Genomic DNA, 19,830 nt, shown 5'->3' on the forward strand with positions numbered 1-19,830 from the left:
AAACAACAGAGGGAAAATGCACAGAATAGGTCTCAGAGAAGAGCAATTATTTGCATGTCAGAAAAAAGGCTGTCTGCACGCAGCATAGAGGTAGAGGCTTTCGGTCTGGGATGTGTCTGAGGGTAATTTTTACTCAATAAGATGGAAACTCAAAATCTATTAACTAAATAGCAGAATTTACAAAACACATCTTACTTGCTTGAAACGGCAGATCAAGAAGTCATCATAGCTTTTTACTTCAAACCCAACTGTTTTAAAAGTCATAAATTGACAGCCAAAAAAACGAACGTTACCAATCTAATGTTAACAATTTGTAACCATCACTAAATATTTTGTAATCGAATGCCTAAAACACAACAAAACCAGATTAATAATTTATTTTCAAATTCTTACTGACAACTACTTCATCCTTCAGTGGGAAAGAATTTTCTTGTGAATTATTGTAACAAAGACAATTTTAGCTTCTCTAGACTTGAGACAGAAAAAGTATGTGTAGGGAGGTCATATTACCTCTGTATTTGGCACTGTGCAATCACTTCTGGAAAACTGTGTCCAGTTCTGGTGTCCACAATTCAAGAACGATATTGATAAATTGGAGAGGGTTCAGAGAAGAGCCATGAAAATGTTTGAGAGATTGGAAAGCCATGTCCTGTAGTGACAGGAGCTCAATCTATTTAGCTTAACAAAGAGAAGGTTCAGAGGTGACTAGTTCACAATCTGTAGGTACTTTATGGGGAACAGAATTTTGATAATTGGCTCTTTAATCTAGCAGACAAATATAAAACAAAATCCAATAGCTGAAAGTTGAAGCTAGACAAATGCAGATTGGAAATAAGGCATAATTTTTTGGAACAACTCACCAAAGATTGTGGTGGACTCTCCATCACTGGCAATCAAGATTGGATGCTTGTCTAAAAGATAGGGTGTAGTTCAAAAAGTAATTATTTCAGGTAAATCCTACGGCCTGGACTATGTAGGAGGCCTGACTAGATGTCACAATGATCCCTTCAGGCTTCAGAATATATGAAAAGGCCTGATTTTGCAATTCTAGTTTGAAACTGTTTTGGTACATAAAATAAATGTAACATTACAAGTCATTAGCTAGTTGTGCACCCAAAAGTTTACTTTGGTTTAATAAAGAAATTGCAGAAATATGTAACAGAGATGAGCATCTGCTTTCCTACTTTTCATAAGTTAAGAGGGTCAGATTCACTTGTTTACTTCAGCTGCTTTGCACCACTCTAGTGACACAAAGCATCCATAAACTTTGGCTTTTCAGTAAATCTGGCCAGAAGGTCAAAATGTTTTAGTCTTTAACTTTTATTTATACAATTTTGTTAAAATATGGTTTACAATATACCAATATATTTAATCTGATACTGTTGCCACTCTGGGACCTCCGTTACATAACTGGTTATTATAGTTCACATAGCAAGCATAGATATTGTGTCTGATTGGCTAAAACGGAATCATTCTAATTGGTGGAATATATACATTATGGCCAAATTTAGTGCTGACCTACACTCTGTGCAACCCTATTTAAAATCAATGGGATTTAATGAATTGTTAATCACTGCTGAATTTGATCTGTGACCTATATGCCTCCATTGAGCCAGGAAAATGTTGTTTGCTTCCCCCATTCTAATGTTGAATGTACTTCCTTAAAGGAAAGTTGATACACACTTTCACAAAATGCCCACATGACTTGCCTAAGAAACTCAAAGCAATCTCTAACTGATATACTAATTTATTTTGTTACATTTCTGGTTATACTGAGAGAACTTTGCTCCAAAACCTGTTCTTTGGACACATGCCTTTTCTTTCTGGTGAAAGTTAGCAGGAAAATACTGTATCCTTTGCTGGTGGAGATTGTCTATACTTAAGGAAGGGCCAAATGTTGAGTGCTCTAAAGGAAAAATGTGTAATAGTGGCTCAAGAAACTATCACTTGACACTGACAGTCTAGCCAGATATTGCACAGTATCTAATTTTCCAGTTTTGGTTAAGATTATGGATAAGGTTGTAATGAGACAATTCTCAGAGTACACGAGGAGGACTCAGATCTCCTTGACTCTTGTCAATCTGTCTTCAGACCTTGTTACGGTAATGGGACTGCACTACTAGTATTGATCACTGATCTCTTACCAATGTAAAAAATATGAGGTGATATCCTGTCTCTATAAAAGTAAGTGTCAACTCCCATTGACTTCACTGGGGCCAGGAATTCATTGCAGGTGTCCATGATGATATTACTGGATCTATCAGATATGTACAAAACCACGCAGCCCCGAGTGCAAGTAGATGGGACTACCTTGCAGTTATTTCATTCTTTTCTGAAGCTTGGGCATGGTCTACACAAGGAACTTATGTCGGTATAACTATGTTGCTCAGGGGTGTGGAAAATCTGCACCCCGAGTGACACAGTTATACTGACCTAATCCCCAGTGTAGACAGCGCTATGTCGACAGGTGGGCTTCTCCCATCGACATAGCTACTGCCTCTCAGGGAGGTGGATTAACTACGGCAATGGGAGAAGCTCTCATGTTGGTGTAGCTAGCATCTTCTCTAAGTGCTACAGCAGTGCAGCTGCACCAGTGCAGCACTGTAGTGTAGACAAGCCCTGCCAGAGAGATCCTAGAAAGTATTTTGTTAAGAATCCCAGGGACAGTTAAATGATCATATAGCAACAGTGACCAAAATATTTTTCCCTCCATCTGAAGATTGCATTCCTTTATCTTGGAGGCAGAGCTCACTATACGTCACTCATGTGTTTGTCACTTCAAGATTAGGCTATTGCAATCCATTCCACATAGGGCTACACCCTGTATCAACTTGGAAACTGATTCTCGTGAAGAGAGCAGCTTGTCATGATGAGCACATGATACCAGTCCTCCAAAATCTCCTCTGGCTGGCTGCTGATTTTCAGGTGGCATTAAAAGTAGTGGCTTTCACCTATAAAACCCTAAATAGCTTGGGATCTGACTATCAGAGATACCATATGCATTTGGGGGTCAGGGTTCAGGTGAGGGTGTAGATTTATATTTGTAGACATGAATTAGTGTTTTGCAGGAGCTGAGTTGAGGATATTCAGTTTGTGGACTGGCTTCTTTTATACGGAGTAAGGTTGTTGGTTTGTTGTTCGATTATATCTTTGATTATTTATAAAGAGCAACTATAGCATGGATTTATGCCACACAAAAACCTTAAACTGAAGTTAAGGTCACTAGCACATCACAGTGCTCTAAGAAAATATTATTTCACAAGAATGCTAGCGCTAAATAAAATAATCGTTGGAAATGCAGAGTTCAGTGTGTACTTCTCAAACAAGACACTGAAATTAACCTACCTATGGGGGCAGAGGTATGCCCTGAGAAACTCCAACACTCTTATTACTTTATCCATAACAGTTTCATTTTTATCAGTGACCACAAAAACACTTTAATCCTAAAGTAGTTGCAACAGCTTTATAATTTCTTTATAGTCATACACAGTACACATACAAGCATTTTTCAAATTCTTTATTAGAGAAATAGCATACTAAAGGTAACCATTCCCCATTTGTCATTAACGGCCCAATCCTGTCAAGTGCTGAGAGCACCCATCTCTTCATAGGAGGTGCTAAGCACCTTATAGGACTGAGCCCTATTCCACATGGCAGCCAATTCTCAAAGTGTCACTGCTGTGCCTCCCTATATCAGATGCCTATATCATGTGAAATAGGAGCACTTACAAGAACAAAGCAAAGATTAGGGTGGTGACAAAGTAACACACTTAGTATTGGTGATATAAATGCACTGGACAATCTGCACTGATCATTTCATCCAGTTGGAACCAGTGAATATAGCGTATATCTGTAGCTATACAGCGTACCAATGAGTATAGTGTATCTCTATATCTATCTATTTATACATGGGGACATACACACACAAATGTAGTGTAATGCTTTAAAAAATTCACTTGCTCTCTTACCAGTGACAAGCAGAAAGCAGAAAGCTTTCTCTGGCAGGTGGCACCTAAATCATCAATTTGTGCAGACATAAACTTTCATTAAAAAAAAAAGAAGCTTTCATCTTTATGGTTGCAAAGATAACATTGAAAATGTGAACTGAATATAAAGTATTGCAGTTTTACCTTCCTGAATCTGCAGGGAGTCAGCTTTAGTATCTTTACTGCTCTTCAAGTAGCAGCTTTGCCAAGAGCAGCACACTGCTATTTGAAGAGCAGCAAAGACACTAAAGCTGTCTCTCTGCAGAATCAGAAAGACACAACTGCATTGGCAGAATGAAATTAAGACTAGTCCGTTTATAGAACATACTGGGAATCATGTAGAGCCGTGAAAGTGTCAAGAATCACATCAATTTCATACTTCTGCTGCTTGACAAAGCTCGGAGCAAGAGCAGAGACAGGCAATGGAGAATCATAAAAACATGAGGAACAAAAAAGAAATGTTGCTAGGGAGGAGTAGAGAGTAGATACCACCTCCACCGAGGCTGAATGGATTGACTAATGAAGATCTGCCTGTCTAGCAACAGCTGGGGGCTCTCAAGGGGGAGAATATTGGTGGGATTAAGGGGTGTGTGGAGTTTCAAGTTTATCAGTCACCAAGCAGAGCCTGATATGAGAGATTGGGGCCTCCACAGGGTCCAAGGGCAGAAAACTGATAGAAATTCCAACACCCTCCCCTTTCCCAGAAACTGGGAGGGTGGAGAGGAAGGAGAGGGAGGGTATCTTATCTGGACCTGCAGGTGGGGCCCAGAATCTTTGTTTTTCAGGTGTTGTGCTCCATCAAGAAGGTGTTGTCATACATTATTCAATCTGGGGAGGGGAGAGGGACAGGATAGAGTATAATGTATAACAATAGAGAACAAATCTAATCATTTCAGCATTGCCACATTTCAACATCACCCAACCATTCTGAAAAGTATATCCTCACAAGTACAGTGAAAACAGAGAGGTAGAGAAAGAAGGCAGAGACTTGCATAGCTATTCCTCCTGACTCCCAATCTATAAAAGACGTAGTCACCATATAGCTACACGTTTACATTTCTCATTTAGCTACCTGTGAAGCAATGGAACAATTTCAGGTTTTTTAAGTTTTATTTTATTAGGGCTGCCTCTCTTCATGAACCCACTGAAAATAAAATCTTGAATTCTCCTTTCACTTACACTTGTGTCAATCAGGAGTAACTCCACTGAAGTCGTTTGCCATTATAGATGAGAGGAAAATCATCCCCCAAGACTAAGAGCAAATAAATAATCCTGAGAGTTCAAAAAAGTATGAGAAGATTGAGGGAAATCTGAAAATGTTTGAAAAAAATCACTTGCCCACTCACCAGTGGTGAGTAGAAATAGGTCAAATTCTGCTCTTACTTACAAAGGTGTAAATCCTGAGTAACTCTGACTTCAATGGAAGTTTTTGGGATTTATATCTGTGTAACTGGGAGAGCAGAACTTAGCTGAAGTCAGTAAGAAATTCCTTAATACAATAGCTACCATTAACTCAACCATTTAAAAATACAGCTGATGTTGACTGTCCATATGCAAATTAAACAAGCATCATTCTAACAGGAATATGCTTGAATAGTTTTGTAGGAACAATTATATTACTTAGCCATTAACCAATACAACTTTCTCATGGATCACAGTGTACACCAAAATACAGCTCTCCAACTTTCAATGTTCTATAATTTATCTACAGATGCAGCTCAGCCTGCTGCATATTCCTTTGAGTTATACTCCCTCCAGCTAAACTGTCTTACAAACACAGCAGCTGCCAAAGTCATTTTCCAAGTTTAAAGTCCTCTAAGAGCGCAAGTACATTTTCACTGTCCCTGTATCTACTTTTGACAACCAGCACCCACCCACAATCTGGCAGTGCATCATCTGGGTAACTCTTCTTATGTGAAAGAAATAGTTACTGTCACTGAATCACTGTACAAGGTAGTTTTTTCTTTTTATAATGTAAGGCCATATTCTGCTGTGCCTCCTCAAGTACTCCCATTGATTTTAGTGGAGATATTTAGGGAGTAAGGCATGGCTCAACTCCAGACAAGATGGCAGATTCTGGCTCTTAGAATTTTGGTGCTTTGATACCACGCTCATTACAAATATGATTGATTGACTGATTGATAGATGTAGAAGCAAAAACAGGCTGTGTGGAGCTAACATTTCTTTTACAAGCACTCGCTTAGCAGTGCTAAACAGGAGAAAACAAAAATTAACGCTGCAAAAACAAAAGGAGGGGGAATCAAATTCTTACAGAATAGTTATTAAATTGTTTACCATTTAGCTGATAAATATATACTTCCAAGTGCAAACACATTGCCATTAGCAAGAAGAACTATTCTAATTAAAGCCGGTTGGTATATTTCCACCAACAGCTATTACAGAGCTTGATAATAGGACAATATTTCTTAACCGGGGATAAAACCCTTATCTCCCAAGAGCAAAAATGTTCTAATAGGGAACTATTTGGCTGTGCTAAGAAAAAAAATAACCTGCCTAAGTCCCACTTCAAAGCCTAATCTTTGACCCAAAGGTTCTGCTGCAGTGTTGACCCTGCCTGGCACCAGGATGGCCCCTCTGTGGAAATGGGCAGGGTCCACCTCACTCCCTGGGGTGAAAGAGACTCTCCCAGGTTGAGTTGCCTCCTGCAGGGGCTCCCTAGCCTGACACCCGGTTTGCTCAGGTCGGTGCTAATAACCAAAAGAGCGAAGGACCCAAGGACCATTCCTGGGGCAGTAGCAGCTCCAGCGGGGAAAAGCTGTTCAACCCGCTAACTCAGCTCGGGCGCCAAATCTCCCCTGCTCTCAACCGCAGCCTCGCCCCCTTCGGCTCCCAGCGCCCGCACTCAGCCTCCTGCACCCGGCGGGCAGCCCCCTCACTGGAGAGGGCGAAAAGTTGGAGCAAGCTCTGGAGCAACCCTTGCTGCTGCTGAGCCAAGGTTGTGCTCCTCTCACCTGGGCTCGCCCCGCAGGAGCTGTCCCCACTCACCGTTGTGCTCGTCGTATCCCCAGTGCAGCATGGCCACCCACGTCCCCGCTTGCTGGCGAGAGGAGCAGAACGTCTGGCTGTCCGGAGCAAGGCACAGGGCGCTCTGAAGGAGGCAGGCGGCGCCCAGATGCGCAGGGGCTGATAAAGTCTGGTTGAGCCCCGGGGGGCGGCCCGGCGCCGCTTGTAATTCCCGCCTTCCGCCAGCTGGGGGACCTGGCCCCCTCCAGCGGGGAGTCACCTAGAGCAGGTAACATTACTCGAGTAGCAACAGCCAAGACTGCGATCCCAACCCCCCATGGGGTCATTTGGGTTCCTGTACATCAGGGATGGGCCTGAACCCAAACCCTGGACCTGGAAAAGGCCAAGATTGTGAAGAGTCCAGATCTGGATCCAAACTTTGCTGCTCCCATCGGCGTAGTTTATTAATAGTGACATTTTAAACAGAGGATCTTTGCTTGTTGTCCAGTGTTGCAAGGGGGTAAGTGGTATCTGAGGGTGCTCAGCATCCTGCCTGGGTCTTAACTATCTTTAGTAATTTTGTATCATCTGTAAATTTTGCCATCTCACTGTATACCCCTTTTTCCAGATCATTTATGAATATGTTGAATAGGACTGGTCCCAGAACAGACCCCTGGGGGACACAACTATTTACTTCTTTCCATTCTGAAAACTAAACATTTATACCTACCCTTTGTTTCTTACTTTTTAACCAGTTACCAATCCATGAGAGCACCTTCCCTCTTATCTGGTGGCAGCTGACTTTGCTTAAGAGCCTTTGGTGAGGTACTTTGTCAAAGGCTTTCTGAAAATCTAAGTACACTGTATCCACTGGATCCCCTTGGTCTGCATGCTTGTTGACCCCCTCAAAGAATTCTAGTTGATTGGTGAGGCATGATTTCCCTTTACTAAAACCATGTTGACTCTTCCTCAACAAATTCTGTTCATCTATATGTCTGACAATATTGTTCTTCATTATAGTTTCAACCAGTTTGCCCGGTACTGAAGTCAGGCTTACAGGCCTGTAATTGCCAGGATCACCTCTGGAGCCCTTTTTAAAAATTGGCATCACATTCACTATCCTCCAGTCATCTGGCACAGAAGCTGATTTAAATGATAGGTTACAGAGGACAGTTAGTAGTTCTGCTATTTCATTTCTGAGTTCCTTCAGAACTCTTGGGTGAATACCATCTGGTCCTGGTGACTTATTACTGTTTATCAATTTGTTCCAATACCTCCTCTAACGATACCTCAATCTTGGACAGTTCCTCAGATCTGTCACCTAAAAAGGATGGCTCGGTTCAGTCTGCAGGGGGTAGAAGGCTCCCTTCCCCCCACTGGCCATGACAGTGCAGAGCCACAGAACAGAGAGGGAAGGGCTCTTTGCTAGTGGAGATAAGCGGGACAGGGTGCTGCTGACACCAAGACCAGGCCTTGGCAGGAGGAAGATTAGCTCACACACTGCAGAGCACAGCTTCATGGTCAGCATAGGCATGCAGCCCTTCTCATGGGCGGGTTGGGCCAGGGCTCGCTCATGATAATGATCATAGCGGTAGGAACAGCCATATATGCTAACTTGATGGGTGACAATCCCATTCAAAAAGTAACAACTCTAGCCACAGGCAGAGCCAGGGGCTAACCAAATCCCAGAGGTTGCAGAGATTAGGAACCAGCAACCTGCCATACTCAGCCAAGACAAAGGCTTTGGAGTCTACACTAGGTTTGTTAGGCAGGTCAATAGCCCAGCCGCTGATCTGGAGAGGCTGTTAGGGACACAGCTGTGCTAACCCTAGATCCCTGTTAGCCCTCATAAGGGTCTGGTGGTAGCTGCTGCTGCCCTATTTATTAACGTCCCAAGTATTTAACAATAATCTCTCTTTCTTTCTTCTTTTCCAGGCCTGTAGGGGGGAAAAACTGATTGTTTTATAGTTGGGGTAAGGGAGTTCTTTGCTTATAACACATTATCTATTGTGTATGTGTGCATGGAGGGATACGTTTGAATCTGTGTCTGTCTTGGTATTGCCAAACAAAGGATTACAAATCATGAGTTAGGCTTAAATATAATGAAATTGGCTTAAAAGGCATGAGCTGTGGTTTTGTTTGTTTTTAAATAGGGGTTATTTTTCTTTGCTTTCTGAGGGTACACTTGGCTGTGCACACACATATGAGCACATAACTGTGGTAATGATATGCACAAATTACCAATTCAGTGGCTAAATGTCATTTGCACAAACAGTTCCTGCAACAGTACATGTGAAACACTGAAAATCTGGCCCTAAAAGTAAGCATTTCTTATATTTTGTTTCTGTCTTCATTGTAATAATTTTTAAAACAAAATACAATTATTGTCTAAACATCAAGTTTTATGGGAACATTTCACATATACTACAAAAAATTATAAAACAAATGAAGCCTAAACCTACTCCTGAAGATTAAATGACTTCTTTCCAATGTACAACAAAGTGCACATATTTTACTAACTACTCTGAGTTCTACATTTGCTCTATTTAGTTAATGAATTATGCATACTATTTATTTATACGCTACTCCATTTCTTTTCTCTTGCTGGTTTTGTTTACCTGATTTACTGTAGAGAGATCCCTTGAAGATGATCTTGTACTAGGATAAGTACTAAAGATGAATATTTTTAACTGGATTCAAGAAGGAATGTGGTTCCAAACAAGCAACCCAAAGGAAACCAAGAAAGTATTTTTATAAATTAGTATTAACCTTGTAGTTAAGCACATTATTTTCCATAGCTATCCATGATTCAAGTAGAAAGCTGAATTTTCCAATATTTACGTAAGTATAGACTGAAAAATAAGAGCCATAGATTATATGCAATTTAAAAGAACCTCTTGATTCTCTGATGTGTAGCATAATCAGAAAACCCTCAAGCTGATGTCCTGAGTAAAACAAAGTGTTGCCAAATGCAAATGGGAGAAAATGTTTTGTGTTGCTTTTTTAAAATCTTTCAGTTATAGCAGCTCCAGGGGTTATTTGTAACAACGATAGGTACAAAATTTTCAGATGGAAGTGAGATTTCCAAGTTGATGGCATCCCTTTAAGTTACTCATTGGGGCCTGTATCCTGCAAACAATTTCATGTGTGCTGCTAACCTTTACACACTGTGTGACCATATGACTGCTCACAGTGCACAAAGTTAAGCACGTGTGTCTTAGGGTTGCCTTGTGTTTGAAAAACAACCTTCTACTTCTTTTTACGGTAGAAAAAGCTGTAGTTCTTCTCTAATGAACAAAGCGTTTGTGACACTGAAAAAGACTTGCTTTTTGTAGCTATGGTGAGCAGAACAAAACAGTTTGATGATATTACACTCTTTTTTAAAATTAAATGCATCTATAATGCTATCTGTTTTTTTACCCTGCAAAATATTTGTTAATCATTTTCTTATTTGGTATTTCCAAGTGACTTGTGATGTCTCTGTTGTTTTTCCACAGTGATGAAGAACAAATACATGCTCTCCAAGCTATATATACTATGAACGCCAGCTATTCTCACATAAAATTCCCATTAATAGGAGTCAATAGGAGTATTGAGTGAGTGAGGATTGCAGAATCAAGCCCAGGACCATTAGCAGAGGCATTAGCCTGAGCTCTGGCCCCATTATTCGCACAGTAGGACTACTATTATGATATGAAGACTGAGAGAGGTTTCACCAGCAATGGCAGTGGACAGTCACCATGGGTTGTAATAGCGTGGATGTGCCTGTGCTAAGCTGTTTTCTTCAGAGATCATCTGTTTTACAGCACCTAAAAGTGTGCTAGGAACTTTATGTAACCCTTCTGCCCGTCAGAGTTGGCAGCAACAAGGGCCAGGTTCAATATCTAGGGGTTCCATTCCAATAACACAATGCAAACTGGCTCGAGCCCCCACCCAGTGACCTGGGACAAATATATACCACCCCCGCTGGGCGCCTCCAAGAGGCAATACTTCCCCTCTCGCAAGCACATAGTCTGAGTGTAGCAAAAGTCTTTTAATAACAGAGAGAAACAATGTGGCATTATGTTGGGGAAACACCATCAACAGGATTCATAACACAACCCATGAGCAAAAACAACCCCACCCCAGGCAAATTGGGGCATGCCCTTTTCCCTTTGGTTCTTGAGTCCAGCAACCCCAAATCACCCAAAGTCCCAAAAGTCCAATGCCCCAAAAGTCTCTGTCCCTGGTCAGGGCAGCCCCAGAGTTCGAAAGTTTATCGGCGGAGCTTTACCTCCCAACCTGGGTGGAAATGGGACGGGGGTAAGAGGCACCTTACGTGATCTGAAGCTGACCGCCCCATAGCGGCACTCCACTCCGCCAGCCGTCCCACGAACTCCTTCACTCAGCTGCGCTCCGCTCCACCAGCCACCCCACGAACTCCTTCGCTCAGCTGCGCTCCACTCCGCTCCGCCAGCCGCCCCACGAACTCCTTCACTCAGCTGCGCTCCGCCAGCCACCCCACAAACTCCTTCGCTCAGCTCCACGGCCCACAAGCAGCTCCTGCCATCCACACACTGCTCCACGTCAAACTGCTTCACCAGCCGTCCCGCAAACTGCTCCACAATATATCTTCAGGCTCCCCCACTACTTAACACAACACTCAGTGATTTCAGCTCTTAGGTGAATTCAGCTTATAGTAGGGGAGCCCCAGTGCTGGTGCACTGTCAGCCCAAAGTGAGCTCAGCAGCCTATAACTAGACTTCTAATGAAATCAAAATTAGCTCTGATATTCCACAGTGGAGAGAGGAGGAAGTGCAATCAGCATGTAAGGCCCTCACCAAGGGGCCCATGCCACCAAGTATTAATACTTGTCCCCAGCCTCTCTCCATTCACACAGTTTTGGAACCCATGACCCTTGCCTAGCGAGTGCTACTTAGTTGATGGTGAATCCCTCCATCATAACAAAAGGCCACGTACAGTTCCAAGCACAGTTCCCATAATCAGGGTAATAACAATTTATTCTTCCTGCCCCAATAACAGAGACACTGGGGATCCCACAGCAGCCAAAGTGACCATTTGGGCAGCTATGGTCTCATTCTAGGCGTGGTGGGTGTGCCTATGCAAATGAGATCGGCCCCTGAAGTTCTTTTCCACAACTTGCCACACCTCACCACCAGATGTCAGGGTGGAGCTCATCCTGACACTGCTTACATCTACAATAGCATAAAAATTAGAAAAAAGAAAAGGAGGACTTGTGGCATGTTAGACACTAACAAATTTATTTGAGCATAAGCTTTCGTGAGCTACAGCTTACTTCATCGGAATGCATCCGATGAAGTGAGGTGTAACTCACGAAAGCTTATGTTCAAATAAATTTGTTAGTGTCTAACATGCCACAAGTCCTCCTTTTCTTTTTGCGGATACAGACTAATGCGGCTGCTACTCTGAAACCTATAAAAATTAGAAGATCTCAGGCCTGAAGAGCTTACATTACAACAGAAACCCTATTGTTGTATGGCACCTCTCTGCCAAATGCTGTCTGTTAAAGAGGTGGCACTCTGTGGAAGGAGTCATTGTAGAACATTCTGCTTCCTTTACCACAGATAAACTTTTTCAAGGGCCTGCTGGAGTAACTAACTGCTCAGTTGCTAAGCACAGCTACAGGTGGAGAATAAGGAGGGCAGAGCAGAGATATGCCCACTCTCTACCCAGGTCCTGCCATTTTGTAGCTTGTCCAACCCTCACCACTCCCTTTGTTAAGTGCGAATACATGTGGTTCTGCAGGCTACTACTGAATATAGAATTGCTTTTTACACCACACAACACAGCTGATTTGCTACTAGAAGCATTGCACATCATCTTCGCCTAGAGGTTTTACAGCCACCATAGCTGCATAAATGAGCTGAGATTAGGCCCAGAAATATGGCCCAATCCTGAGAGGTGATGTAAACACCCAACGTCTGTTGAGATCAATGGGAGCTGAGTGATGCTGGGTGCCAGTTAGTTCTCAGCACCCTGTAAAATTGGCCTTATGTTCACACTGCTGAAGTAAGATTAATATTTTAAGCAAGCGGAAAATTCCTGTTCATGCGCTTAGTCGTACACATAGTTAGAACAGGTGATTAATACAGGATGGGAAATGGGAGCGGAGAACAAAATCAGATCACACATGACATGTGGGTATTGCTGATAATGTTTTTAACAGTCTTCAAGAGGAAGACATTTATTTTTGAAAAACATACACTGAAAATGAGGGCCTGAGCCTGCAAAACATCAAACGCTGATTGCAGTGGGACTTGAGAGAGCTCAGCATCCTGCAATCTCAGCATCTTTTTTAGCCCTGTGTGAGGTTTCATTTCAAAACAGACACGTACCATTACAAAATTTTTCCTCACTTTGATTAATAACATTCTTAAATATAAAACGTTTCATCTAGGAAGTAGCAAAAGGCATGAGAATTGAACCAATTAGGCAGGGAGGTGTCCTGCATTTCAATTCAAATATTTCTAAAAGTAAGTGTGGTTGCAGAATGGGCAAGAAGGCAGATGGCACCATAGAAATAATATTTATCACCTGGATGCTGGATCAAGTCAATAGGCAAGCACTGTTTGTTACCATGGGTTTGCTAATTGCTGGGCACAGCTGGGTGGCTGATTGATCTCAAGGGGTGCCTCTTGGTCAGCGTTTCTCAAATGCGGCCACTGTGGCTGCGTGCGGCCACCAGGGGCTTTTCTTGCAGCCACAGCCACCTGGGCTGTGATGAGGAGCAGGGGGACAAAGCAGTGGCTCCTCTCCTGGGGCTGCCTGCAAGGGTTGGTCCCTACCCCCTTCCGGAGCCACAAACACTGTAGGAGCAGGCAACCAGTGTGAGTTCCCCACCTTCCCAGGGGCAATATGGCTCAAGCTTCCGCCCTGAGGTGGTGGGCAGCAGGCTCTGGCCATGCGGCAGTGGGCTCTGTCTGCCAGCCGCAGGGTTTGGAGCTCCATTCCTGGATTCACCCGCCGCCATCACCATGACCCTACTGCCTCCTCCAAAACCCCCTTGCCCCTGGCGTCCCTGCCTCCTTATCCACCTTCTCATCCAGCGCTTAATTTGTCCCTCGACATAACAGGGCTGCATAAGTCTGCTGTGAAAAGTGATATCACTTTTCACAGTAGCATTGGTGACTTACTAACTAGCAATCTTAAAAAAAAAATCAAAACATGCAAAGCACCTTATTTTTGTTTCTATTCTCTGTAGGTCCAGTAAAGAATAGAGACCACAGTACATTATTTTTATTTGAGTCTTCAAAAAAAAAAAAAAACCACCCCTACATAAATACATTACAATGATCTGGACATGTATATGTGCATGTTTATTTGTTTTTCCTAAAGTTAATTAAGTATTTCAGGAAAAAATTCTCAGAGTGGCCACCAGGAAGAGTTGGTGGCTGCACTCTGAGGTCACCAAAAATATGTTAAAAGAACAGGAGGACTTGTGGCACCTTAGAGACTAACACATTTATTAGAGCATAAGCTTTCCTGAGCTACAGCTCACTTCCTAGGATGCATCCCATGTTGCAGCCCAGGAAGTGAGCTGTAGCTCAGGAAAGCTTATGCTCTAATAAATGTGTTAGTCTCTAAGGTGCCACAAGTCCTCCTTTTCCTTTCAGGGATCCAGACTAACACGGCTGCTACTCTGAAACCTGTCAAAACTAAGTTGTGAGGACCCCCCCCCCCCACCGGCTGTTGGTGTGTAATTCAAGGAAGGCGTTAACAACAGCGGGGCGATAGCACCCCCAAGTTCAAACACACGCGGGGGAACGCCGCCCCCTCGCGCTTGCTCCCGGTAGGTGGGCTGGGAGCCTTGTTCAGAATCTGACCGAGCCACTGATTTCCTTCTGCCGCGTTGCCTAGCCTCCGAGCTCGTCCGCCCTCCCGCCCCACCGGCACGCGCGGCTTTGTGCCCGCTGGGCACCGGGCTCACGCCGGTGACAGGAAAGGAGGACTTGTGGCACCTTAGAGACTAACCCATTTTTTCCTTTCCAACCTCCCAGCCCCCGCAGGGCCCCTGCCTGGCTGGCAAGGCTGCCCCGGGCACGTGGAAATGCGCCGGGGCGGCTCCGGGGGCGGGGCCTCAGGATCGGGGTTTCCCGCCTCCGGGGCGGGGGAAATTCGCGGGAGCGCGCCTGTGATGACGCAGGGGCGCTCGCGAAGCCGCCCCCTGTGAGAGCCAGCGGCCGCCGCTGCGGTGAGTGCGCTGGGGGTGGGCACGCGCCCGGGCGCGGGGCCGGGAGCCCCTCGTGCGCCGGCTGGGGCTCGGCCCGGAGCGGGGGGGAGCGCGTGTCCGTAGGCCAGGGCGGGCGGCGGGGCCGGTTGGTCTTACTGAGGAAGCGGGGGGCTGCCATGAGGCAGCCCGGCTCTGGCTGAAGGCGAGGGTTTGCTCCGCGCCCGGCAGCGCATCTAGCTGCGAGGGGGATGGAGGGGGGGGGGATTCCGGCTCGACCCCGCCTGTTACTCGCGTCGGCGGGCGGGGGAACGAAGCCTCCGCCGCCGTTTCCCGAGAGTTACGGGCGGGCAGGACCTGCAGGGGGCTGGGCCCAGCGGGATGGCAGCCGGGCTCGCAGCGCCGCCCAGCTGCCGCCAGACCGCACCCGGCCGATCGGCGCGGGGACCCGCCGCCTCCTTTAGTCTGAGCTGCCCGGTCTCTGGGGCAAGCCTCCTGAGGGCCGGCCTGATTCAATTGTAAACAGACCCCCGCCCGTGCTCTTACTCTCTGGGGTAGCAGGCCCAGAAACCGATTTTACCGGTGAAAAAGCTGGCACGTGCTCCGGCCCATACCGCCACATACTTACAAGGTGAATTTCGTTGTCTTACCCCCTTCTAGGCCATGGGCAAGAACAAAGCCAAAGGGTCAAAGCCGAAGAGCGTGTTCCACCTGGCCAACACCAAATCCCTGAAGGCCAAGAATAAAGCTAAACCTGTCACAACAAGTCTGAAGAAGGTTAGTGTGGCCCCAGTAATCAACCTGTGTAAACATTTTTTTCTTCATATGTTCTTTTAGAAATTTCTACCAAGCATAGTTTAGTCAAAACAAAACAAAAAAACCAACCCGACCTATACCCTGGGTAGGGCTTTACCAAATTCACAGCCACAAAAAAATGCATCATGGACTGTGAAATCTGGTCTTTTGTGTGCTTTTACCCTATATTATACAGATTTCATGGGCAAAATCAGCATTTCTCAAATTGGGGATCCTGACCCAAAAGGGAGTTGCAGGGGAATCTCAAGGTTATTTTAAGGATGTCACAGTAGTGTCACCCTTACTTCTGCGCTGCCTTCAGAGCTGGGTGGCCAGAGAGTGGCGGCTACTGACTGAGGGCCCAGCTCTGCAGGCAGCAGCGCAGAAGTAAGGGTGGCAATACCATACCGTGCCATCCTTACTTCTGCGCTGCTGTTGGCAGTGACTTCGCCATCACAGCTGGGCTCCTGGCTAGCACCCAGTGCTCTCCAGCTGCCCAGCTCTGAAGGCAGCGCCACTGCCAGCAGCAGTGCAGAAGCAAGCATAGCAGTACTGCTAACTCCCTACAATAACCTTGCAACATACTCCCTGCACACACAACTCCTTGTTGGGTCAGGACCTCTACAATTACACCACCATGAAATTTCAGATTTAAATAGCTGAAATAATGAAACTTACGATTTTTAAAATCATATGACTGTGAAATTGACCAAAATGAACAGTGAATGTCTAGGGCCATCACCCACAGAGCAGAGGCAAAAAGCCTTCAGTTGCCCCACTGTGTAAAACATTAATGAGCATGGAGAGAGCTGACTAAAAGCAAACACTATCCCTTTCCTGATTCATCAATCAGGCTAGAATAGAAGAAGCCAAGATTATATGTGGATATTCTGAATCAATACTGGTTGATAGGAACTCCATTGACAAAGCTGCTTGCAACAAACAAGAAAATATCACAAGAAGTAGACATTTACACTAGAACAGTCAACTTGAAATCTAGGGTGGATTGTTGGTTTTTTTAAGAACTTTGGGGACTACCCTTTGCCTCTAAGTCTTACTGCCCATTTTTGTGGTTTTGCCATTTTTTCTTTAAAGAAACAAAACTAAAAAAACCCTGGCCTTTATTGCTGCAAGACCTAGAAAAACCAAAAGACAGAAGAGTTACTGGGTAAACAGTAAAACTGATTACATACCAAGCACTGTTAAACAGAAAACCTGACAGAAATAATCTCGGTTACTGTAATCTTTGTTACTAGAGCTGGTTGGAAATTTATTTCAAAACAAGAAAATTGGATCTAGGTAAATGAAAATTTTTGCAGAAAGATTTTTTGAGAACCCTTTTTTTAAAACCAATTCTTGCTGTTACTTGTTTCATTGGTAAGTACAAGAAGTTTCTAGGTGGGGGTATGATTTCTAAATGTAATGGTATTACCTTAATGAGTGCTGAAAGCTTGAAGGCTAGTCCACAAAACTGTTCTATATATCCCCAATACAAGGCTTTCATACGGCTTTATCTTGGAGATGGTTATTCTGAAAGTGGTTTTGCAGCATGCTATTGATTACTGGGGAACATGGCAATGAACAAGACTTAAGATGTAATCCCTGGTTTAATGAGCTTTCATTCTAAAATTAGACAAAACTGTACTGTTCAGGTGATGCACTAGACTTGTTAGCTACCACATTACTTGGCTTTGTTTTCCCAAAACTTGTGTCAGTCCTGAACTGCATAATCTGCCACAGAATTAAACTGTTAAGAATCTAATAAAGTAACAAAGAAATTTTTCCAGTAAGTATTTTCCAACTGTTGGAAAACGTATAGCTAAGCCAATTGTAATCACATTTTTTTTCTGAGGAGGGTGTTTAAGGAAAGACCTCTTAACTTTCCTGCTGAAAGTTATAGACAAAAGAAAACAAATCATTCAGTAGAAAGTTGGAATGTTACCAAAGCTATGGAAATAAACAGTGACTCAAAGGGAAAATGTTTTGTGTCACTGGCACCTGAGGATGTTATTCAGATACAAAGATAACTTTCAGTGAGAAACAATAGCAGTGAGTTTATACTCAGGAATATCTATAGGTGGAGCCAAATCTCCATTTTATATAGTATTTTGTATATAATAGTAAAATAGATTTGAGAATGCTGTTTCAGAAAAGTGGCCCATTAGATCAAGTTAAGATGAGATGAGCAACTACAAATTACAGGTACCTGCTGATAGAAATAAGGAACCTGTCTGGACTGGGTGCCTCTTCATATTGGCTAAAATAAACTGAAGGTGGGCTAGTTTGTCTGAACTATTTTTCTGTTATGTGTTTCATTTCCAGAAGGAAATCTTTCTTCCCCTTTTATCCCCAATATAAACAAGTTAGCTTTGACCTATTCATTAGATTTCTTTGCTAGTGACCCATTTATATGAAAGTTCTATTAAAAATTCACTATCTTTAATATTTACACATTCAACAGTAGTACAATTAAAATATAATTTAAAGAATGTGCCCCACTCCAAGCAATTTTTAAAAGGTAGAACCATTATAAATATATATAATAAATAGGCTATGAATAAGTCTTAGCATCATATTAAGATCTCTTTCTGCCTTTGACTAACTTGTGCATTTTTTTCTCCTCTAAAGATAAACATTGTGAACGATGAAAAAGTTAGAACAGTAAATAAAGCATTTACTGAAGTACAGAAAGAAGTCAAACAACTATCAAAAGGCATTTCATCAAAATCTCAAAAGAGGCAGCGGGTAATAATTTTGAGTCCTATTTAATGCATCTTTGGTTGGGAGGGTAGCAGCAACCTCAGGTTAGAATGATTCCAAAGTTAAGGTTTAATTTTAATAAGTTTTTAGGTCTTGACTGAAGAAAAAAAATAGTTGTGACCCCATCATGAAGAGGTGTCAAGTCTGCAAGCAACCTTAGCAGTTCTTCTGAGGGGGCAAACTCCCTTCTTAGTCAGAAGAGAGGAAATAGTTGAGCATCACTAGATTGTTGCCAGAATAGATTTTTCATTTAATATCTGGATGTTTTAGTTGATTCTTTTACTGGTGAGCTTTAAAAATTAATAAAATAGATTTTCAACTGGAAACCTTGATTCATCGAGTTAACCCTTAACACGAATAGGCATAGAAAATAAAGGTGGTTGCTTTTGCAAGACATCCTGGATCTCCTGGCTGAACCATTTGATGACAGTGTCAATAGGAAAATATTAACTTTTTTTTTTTGTAAAAACATCAGCCCAACCTCTGCTCCAGTTGCAGCTTCCTCATCAAAATATTCTCTCTTTCTGGAGCTCTAGTAATAATTCAAGCCATCTCCCTGGAACAAGTTAGACAGTGTGTTAGTCTCTGTGCAGTAATAATCTCCTTCACAATTTTAGATTTTATTGACTAGAGCATTCAAGCTTATCTCCATTTTGGCCATATATGGTATGGGCACGGATTGTTTTGGCCTTCCTCTGAAGCATTAAGTATTGACCACTGGTCCATCTAGTCTACCAAATCACATATTCCCATAAAGTGAATAAGGTATAAGAAATGTAGGATGTCTTGCAGTCCAGTACACCAAGCTAATCAATCTTTCAGACAGCAAGTATTTGTTAGCTTTATATCTTCCATCAATGATGCTTTTTATACAACCTCAGCTTCCTATTTTATGGAAATTTTTTTTTTCCTTTTCAATTTTCAGGTTTCCAAGCACCTGGAAGGTGAACCAGCTGATGTGGATGCAGCTGCAAGCTTATTATCTCAGTTGTAACGCATAATAAAATATCCGAGTTTCAAAAGCAAAATTTACTGGCAAATCAGTGGATGGCAGATACTGAATACTCGGTTTGTACAGTTTTATTAAAAAAATCTTGTTAATATACAAGCATTGGCACACTTTAATACAAACTACAA

General features: G+C 43.1%; 2 protein-coding genes across 2 annotated transcripts in view; one reads left to right on the top strand and one right to left on the bottom strand.

Moving 5' to 3' along the window:
- LOC311516107 (carbonic anhydrase 13-like) overlaps window positions 1–7,313 on the bottom strand; it is a gene marked incomplete at its 5' end in the record, with an annotated part of 40,864 nt that extends 33,551 nt beyond the window's left edge. Inside the window, 4 exon segments of the mRNA XM_084619807.1 lie at window positions 861–911; window positions 6,993–7,158; window positions 7,160–7,285; window positions 7,287–7,313. Coding sequence (XP_084475933.1) covers window positions 861–911; window positions 6,993–7,158; window positions 7,160–7,285; window positions 7,287–7,313 — 370 coding nt within the window.
- A 7,690-nt stretch (window positions 7,314–15,003) lies between these two features.
- Window positions 15,004–19,721, top strand: RBIS (ribosomal biogenesis factor). Its single transcript, XM_084620262.1, is given in 5 exon segments — window positions 15,004–15,138; window positions 15,142–15,162; window positions 15,799–15,915; window positions 18,562–18,678; window positions 19,619–19,721. Coding segments are annotated over 5 exon segments (444 nt in total). The 5' UTR covers window positions 15,004–15,018; the 3' UTR covers window positions 19,688–19,721.
- The last annotated feature ends 109 nt before the right edge of the window (window positions 19,722–19,830 follow it).

Source organism: Lepidochelys olivacea (assembly GCF_965140295.1).
Source record: "Lepidochelys olivacea isolate rLepOli2 genome assembly, chromosome: 2".
Lineage (NCBI taxonomy): Eukaryota > Metazoa > Chordata > Testudines > Cheloniidae > Lepidochelys > Lepidochelys olivacea.